The following is a 7,977-nucleotide window of genomic DNA, read 5'->3' as shown; positions in this document are numbered from 1 at the left end:
CTCCCAGCAAGACTACGGAGTCCCCTACTGGAGCCCCCTGCAGGGCTCCATTCAGGGTCTCCAAGAAGGCCGAATACTCCGAACTGCGGTTTGGGGCATAGGCACAAACAACAGTCAGAATTTCCCCCCCCCCATAACAGTCAGAATTTCCCCCCCCCCATAACCCGAAGGCGTAGGCGTAGGCGACCCTCTCGTCCACCGGGATGAACTCCAACGTAGCGGCGCTCAGCCGGGAGCTAGTGAGTATCCCCACCCCGGCCCGACGCCTCACACCTTGGGCAACTCCGGAGAAGAATAGAGTCCAACCCCTATCCAGGAGTACGGTTCCAGAGCCAAGACTGTGCGTGGAGGTAAGCCCCACCAGATCCAACTGGTAGCCATCCACCTCCCGTACTAGTTCCGGCTCCTTCCCCCACAGAGAGGTGACGTTCCACGTCCCCATAGCCAGTCTCTGCTGCCCGGGTCTGGTCCGTCGAGGTCCCTGACCATCACTGCCACCCGTGTGACAGCGCACCCGACCCCAGCGGTTTTTCCCATGAGTGGTGGGCCCACAGGATGGATGGATGGGAGGCACCATGTAGCTTCTTCGGGCTGTGCCCGACCGGGCTCCGTGGCAAACCTGGCCTTTCGTTTTTGAACCATTCTTAGTTTGGCCCCTCGCCTGAGACCAATTTGCCTTGGGAGACCCTACCAAGGGCACTAGGCTCCAGACAACACAGCTCTCAGGTTCATAGGGACACACAAACCTCTCCACCACGATAAGGTGATGGTTCCCAGAGAGGTATATATATATATATATATATATATATATATATATATATATATATATATATATATATATATATATATATATATATATATATACATATATATACATATATATATATATATATACATATATATATATATATATATATATATATATATACATATATATATATATACATATATATATATATATATATATATATATATATATATATATATATATACATCCCAGAGGGTGGGGGGGGTGCTGTCAGGGCCACACGTAATTGATTGTTTCAGAGTTTGTAATTCCCCACAAAGGGGACTCTGTTTTTTACTTGTCGACCTCTATATCAGAGAAAATACTGTCAGCAGTTTTAAAGTATTTTAGAGTTGCTGACTACACTAAAGCATTATAACAACAGGGCACAAAGTTACCTTCTTAGATTAAATCTTCACGCCTACATGAGCCATCCGACCTCTGCAGCTCACCCACAATGCAGCAGCCCAACTGGTCTCGTCAAGTTCTCCCACAATGCACCGCTCCTCCCTTCACTGGTCACCAGCAGCTGCTTGAATCTGCTTCCAGACTCTGGTGCTGGTCCACCGTGCTGTGAGTGGAACAGCTCCTTCCTGACACCCCAGCTCTCTCATTTCTCTCTGCATCGTCCAATCAGCTCGCTGCTCCCTCACTGTGAGTGGGACCCCCCCTCAAATAAAACCTGTTTGCTGTCCTGCTCCTAAATGATGGAAGGATCCACATTGATGTCAGGTCAGCAGACAGTCAGCACACCTTCTGCACACTCACCTGTTTCAACTGCAGCTCGTACAATAATAATAAAAACATAATGATAAATTCTTATTTCTGTATGTAGCATTTATATTGGTTTGCCTTATTTGCAGATTAAATGTGACTTTGTAGGGCAAAAGCATCAATATCACCTGTACAATCACCATTGAGCATCATTTAGACAGGGTTTCCAAATGTGTTCATGTCACAGACTTTATAGCCCAGCGGTCCAAAGTGTCAGATGAATAACATTGTGAATAAATATATGAACACATGATCTCTAATTGAGGAAAAAAAGAAATTCCTGCACTTCACTGTAGAAATGACCATCAGCAGCAACATGCAGTAGACACTGATGACCACTTGATGGCGACACTGTCCAAGACTCCCCGCAGCATTAGTACCGGACACACGTCGGAGGTTATCGTACAATAATTGGACTCAGATTAAAGAATGATGGAAATGTTGGGAAGCAGTTTGGGTTCCTGCTCTCACCAACAGCAATATAAAGCTCAGAAGTTTTAGAAGTGAGATGAAGGTAGATTGCACCTTTTGTCCTCACACTTTAAATTGAATGCATCCACTTGAATTGTGTGTAGCAAAAGTGATTGAAGGGGGAATTGAGGAACATCAGCGCCTGAGCTCCTTCACCTTTAAATTAAACTGCATCCATGAAATAAAAGTCACTTATTCATTCTGTATTGTCCCTGAAACGTGGAATGACAGTGGAAATATAAAACTTACCTCTGGAACTAATAACATTTATGGCCCCGGAAGGGCTGTATCATCCAACATATGACAGGATGCTGTTCAGTTTTTCTTGGATGGATTATTTATATAACAGCAATCTCCTTAAATGGCCACTTAGCCCACCATTTCACACCGTCATTTATCGTCCATTCACATTCTGTGTAATGTCACCCTTTGTCTTTCTGTGTGTGTGTGTGTGTGTGTGTGTGTGTGTGTGTGCGTGTGTGTGTGTGTGTGTGTGTGTGTGTGTGTGTGTGTGTGTGCGTGTGTGTGGAGGGAGTTTAACAACACAGGAGACACCAAGATGCATTTGAAATCCATTCTGCGCAATTACGCACGGTCATCCATTTGTCCTTGCCGAGACATTGTCAGTAGAATGAACTCGAACAATGGCCCAACAGACTTTGTGTTCTGTGGATCATTTGCTTGCATGATTCGCTGCTAAGTATCCGGCAGTTTATAGGCTATCCAACATGGCTTTTGACGTCACGCGTCAACTTTTCAGATATGCGCGCACTGCGGTTTTTAAGTTTCTGTCTTTCTACACATCAGGCTGAAGAGAAGAATGGTTGGCCAGGTGGACAACAAGAAATACTATCGTATTTTATAGGTCACTGTTTGAAACATGCCTGCGGCGCGCCACGTGCGTAATGACGAGCGTGCCTCTAAATAGAAGAATTAAGGCGTTGAGGCTTTATGAGGGAAGCAGAGCATGTCCGAGTAGTTTATCCTGAGGGGGGGCTGTGGAGGAATTACTAATTTCTCACACCAACACCGGCACACCCCTGCGCGCCTATGTCACCACCAGACTGCTCTCCAAGTCCATGGATAAAAAGGAACAGAAGGCAGCAGAATGGTTGTTGTGGGAGCGAGTAACGGAACCTTCGGTAGTGGCAACATGAGGTCGTCCTTCATGATAGAAGATAGAACTGGTGGAGGAGATCTCGGGGGCTCCACCAACATGATGATCTCGGAGGCTCTTGCGCCCCGGCTGCTGAAGATTGCGCAGGGCGCCGCAGAGGCAGCGGCAGCAGCGGCAGCAACGACGTCTCCATCCACCTCCAGTCAGCCGCAGGTCATGGAGATGAACGGGACACGGTGCGGCGAGCAGATCCTGAGCTACGGCCGGTTTGAGAAAGTCCTGATCGGTGGGATCCTCACCATGCTCACACTCTCCACCATCTGCGGGAATTTACTGGTGGTCATCTCCGTGTGTTTCGTCAAAAAGCTGCGCCAGCCGTCCAACTACCTGATCGTTTCACTCGCCGTGGCGGACCTGTCAGTGGCTCTGGCCGTGATGCCGTTCGTCAGCATCACGGACCTTATTGGTGGCCAGTGGATATTCGGACAGTTCTTCTGTAACGTTTTTATCGCCATGGATGTGATGTGCTGCACCGCGTCCATCATGAGTCTCTGCGTAATCAGCATCGATAGGTGAGATAAAGTTATTTCATGCCTTTAACAGAGTAAAGGTTTTTATTCCTAAATGAAAACGATATTTCAAATAATTACAACGTATAAATCTGCTCATCATTATTTAAGCAAGACAGAAAACACACCAGGGCAGATGTACAACTTTATGTGTTTTAGATTTGTTAAACTTTTACGCATCGCAAATAATTGGTGATACAAAGTGTCTGCTGTGGGGATCGAACCTTTGACCTTTCGGATGGTTTTTTTGGTCACTGTGCTGCAGATTCTTTTAGAATCGAATAAAACGGCCAGGGCGGGATTTTAAAGCATTCAGCAGCAACACGCAGTAAATGCCTCAAATCTATAATTACAATGACTGTAATAAATTATTTCTACCTTTTTCTAGAAAAGTTTAGTTTCATAAGTTTAACAAAATGATGAAATAATGTGTTGAACACACACATGCCTGCATATCTGCTGTGGGCTGTCTGGTAACATGTGAGGGTTCTGCGGTCACACACACACACACACACACACACACACACACACACACACACACACACACACACACACACACACACACACACACACACCACGCGCGGTGGAAACTGGAGCTTTATTTAACACTGAGGTTTGCGGATGACATATGGTCTTTCTCAGCGTCTTCGAACTTCCAGTTTCCAACCCTGAGGGCTGCATATGGCAACCACAGATTGGTGTTAAGCACCTCACTCAAGGGCACCTTGTTGAGGGTGGAGGGAGCATCACTGAGTCAGGGGAGAAAGAAAAGAGGAAAATTAAATAAGGTGAATTTTGTCTGTCTTTTTCAACCGGACATTTTTTGTCACTAGGTATCTGGGTATCACAAAGCCCCTGACGTATCCTGTCCGTCAAACCGGCTGCTGCATGGCCAAGATGGTGCTGTCAGTGTGGCTCCTCTCAGCCTCCATCACCCTCCCCCCTTTGTTCGGCTGGGCGCAGAACGTCAATGACGGCAGAGTCTGCCTCATCAGCCAGGACTTTGGCTACACCGTCTACTCTACAGCTGTGGCGTTCTACATCCCCATGTCAGTGATGTTGATCATGTACAACAGGATCTACCGGGCGGCCAAACTCAGCGCTGCCAAGCACACCATCACCTGCTTCCCCAGGGAGGGGGAGCACAGCTCGGGGGGAGCTTCTCGAAGAAGAGGGCATGAGGCTCAGGGTTCTGAAGTATCAGGAGGAACCGGAAGTGTTGAAGGAACCGAAGCTGAGGAAGAGGAGGAGAGCTTGGACTGTGTGGCAGCAGCGTTAAAGCTCCAGCGTGAAGTGGAGGAGGAGTGCAGCTCCCGTGTTTCTCGCCTGCTCAAGACGGGGGAACATCACCAACGCAGGAAGAGGACAAACCAGTCCATCTTCAAACGGGAGCAGAAGGCTGCGACCACTCTGGGCATCGTGGTCGGTGCCTTCACCTTCTGCTGGCTGCCCTTCTTCTTGGTGTCCACCGCCAGGCCGTTTATCTGCGGCGTGGAGTGCAGCTGTGTGCCGCTCTGGCTGGAAAGAACTTTGTTGTGGCTCGGATACGCCAACTCCCTCATTAATCCCTTCATTTATGCGTTTTTCAACCGCGATCTGAGGACCACCTACAGTAACCTCCTGCGGTGTCGCTTTAGAAACATCAATCGGAAGCTGTCAGCGGCTGGTATGCACGAGGCTCTGAAGCTGGTGGAGAAGCCAGACAGTGATGTGTAAAGCTGTACGTCTGCCAATCAGCGACTCTGCAGAGACCAACAGAGACAACTGCCAGGGGAAACGCCCAGCGGGGTTTACACTGTGGTACAAGGCCACCACGCTGCCAGATTACTTATTTCCCCAAATGTGTAGATGATTGCTGAGGCGAGGCAGGATGATGTGATTAAATGGATGCACATGAAGGAACACTGAAGAAGCCTAAATCTTTTTTTTTTTTTTTGGGGTATTGGGAAAAAATGGAGGGTTTGTTCAGCTCTGAATAGTGTCTGCTGCAGAGTCCTCACAACTACTGTCCAACAATTGTAATGAAGGTCGCCGCCGTGGTGCAGTCCACACTAACTTGCTGCCAAACCTAACAGTCTTTTGCACGTGACGTTCTTACAAAAGTTGTTGGAGCTCCACACTGAAACTTTCCACCTGAGTCGCCGCTGTCTTGTATTTTCAGATCGAGCCGAGGAACATTTGCCCACACAAATAAAAAAGGACATCTTGGAGCTCTGATGAGGCTTCATCTTGGTCCCAGATCATCACAGCGACAGTTTTTCACAGCTTCTAAACTTAATGAACTTAATAATGACGAACGCCACTGTGCTTCTGAGACACACCTTATTCTAGAGGTTAAACCCGTCTCTCTGATGATCTGCTCACCCTAACGGGAGTTTATATCTTTTAAAGATCTGTCATTATAACTGTGTTTAATGTGCCAAAATATTTACCTGGACTAAAGTCATGACCACTACGTTGTATTTATTGATCAATCAGGATCAGAGGTTCTGTAATCCGGCTGCTCACTTATGACGAACTAGGAGGTGATATTACAGGACGGGAGAAACATGAACATGAACGTGTCTGCACCTTTTCCTGCGTCGTCGTTAAAGGTTTGGTTGCAGAACACGAGAGTGTGACATCTCCTCACACGTCTCCGTACGGAGCAGATGGAGACGTGGCTCACCGTTAAAACGCTGCGCTTTCAGAACGGCCTCCTTTTCTCTTGTACGTTCATATTTTCAGGGACACTTTCCCAATCCATATCCATCACGTCATCAGTTTAACAATTGATTATTTTCAAAAATATGAAATCAATAAGCATCATGATGGATGTCTTCATGGTGTCCCACCAACAGTCCGACCCGGAGAGAGACACAAGTATCGAGCGCTGTGTTTGAGGAGCTGCTTCCTGCAGTTTTGGGCATTTTTGCTTTTTTCTCTGAAACATTAAACATTCATGAGAAAAATAACGATTATAGTTTTTATTTATTGAACATTTAACTACAGCAATTTAAAGTTACAAATTCAAAGATCCCCATCTCGGTCTCCTGCCGGTTCCTTTGGTGGTCAGCAGTATTTACAGATTCACAGATTGTTGCCTCTTGTGTTTTTTACGAGAATGTCGCCGACACCCAATAATAACGCATCAGAGGGCCATCGGCTCCATCACGGATGCGTCATTCAGCGACAGGTTATTACTTTAAACTAATCTGCTTCATCAGGAGTGTGTGTGTGTGTGTGTGTGTGTGTGTGTGTTTGTGTGGCAGTGGCCTGGCAAATAAAACACCCAAATATCTGTCACTTTTCACTCACTGCTGCTGAACCCTGATTGGTGCGAGGAAATAACTTCAGAGAAAAGACACGACAGAACTGATAATAATGTGAAATAACCCCCCCCCCCCCCCCACACACACACACACACACACACACACATACACACACACACACACACACATGGCATTACATCAAAATAACAATCTGATTAGAAGTGTTGACAGTCAACAATAGACTTATCGTTTCAGCTCTACCAACATCAGTTATATTATCTTTCAAGGTGTCAAACTCTACAAGTATCATGTGTTTCAGTTCTGTGTGATCACAGACACTAATACAGAGACGTAGGACCCCCCCCCCCCCCCCACACACACACACACACACACACACACACACACACACACACACACACACACACACACACACACACACACACACACACAGACCAGGAGACTCAGCTCAGAGTTTCATCATTGTAAAGCTCAGATCTTGGGAAGTGAGCTGGAGCAGTGACATATTCTGCATATGCACATTCCAATTCCAATTAATTCAATGTTAATGTGACATCGTGTGTGAAACAGGAATAAGCTCTCACTGTATGAGTGTAACAAAGAGGTGTCGCTGCAGTGTTGTTACTGTGGACTTCCTGAAGCACGAGCAGTGTGTGTTCAGTCAGTGCTCAACATTTGTCCTCATTAACTTGAATTTGCAAAGTTCATGCAGAGAAAACCCGGCTCACAAACTTCTTACTTGTTTCATCTCATGTTGTATTAGCGTGGTTAGCATGTTTGTGTATATGGGGACACAAGTCTATTGTGGATATCTGTCGACGGTCAATACTAGACTTCTTATTTCCATTTCACCCCCTCCCCACGTATAATTTAGAGAATCTTATAGATCCAAGACAAAACTAACAAAAGTGAAGGAAAAATGTCACAATTACAATTCTGTCTGCTACTTCAGCACCACGGACAGCGATATGGATTCATCCACACACAGAG

The 7,977-nt window shown here is 46.4% G+C and overlaps 1 protein-coding gene across 2 annotated transcripts; it reads left to right on the top strand.

The window, feature by feature from the left end:
• The first annotated feature begins 3,007 nt into the window (after positions 1-3,007).
• Positions 3,008-5,935, top strand: LOC115020099 (5-hydroxytryptamine receptor 7-like). 2 transcript variants are annotated; one of them, XM_029449985.1, is made up of 3 exons: positions 3,008-3,721; positions 4,552-4,851; positions 4,957-5,935. In XM_029449985.1, exons 1-3 carry the CDS (start codon positions 3,141-3,143, stop codon positions 5,432-5,434), a joined length of 1,359 nt encoding a protein of 452 aa, XP_029305845.1. In that variant the 5' UTR covers positions 3,008-3,140; the 3' UTR covers positions 5,435-5,935. The 2 variants fall into 2 exon arrangements, with proteins under 2 accessions (XP_029305845.1, XP_029305844.1); XM_029449984.1 differs by having other exon boundaries at positions 4,552-5,935.
• The last annotated feature ends 2,042 nt before the right edge of the window (positions 5,936-7,977 follow it).

The sequence above is a fragment of the Cottoperca gobio genome, chromosome 15 (assembly GCF_900634415.1).
Source record: "Cottoperca gobio chromosome 15, fCotGob3.1, whole genome shotgun sequence".
In the NCBI taxonomy this organism is placed as follows: Eukaryota; Metazoa; Chordata; class Actinopteri; order Perciformes; family Bovichtidae; genus Cottoperca; species Cottoperca gobio.
The sequence above is the reverse complement of the archived record's forward strand: the minus strand, read 5'-3'. Positions and strand labels throughout refer to the sequence as shown.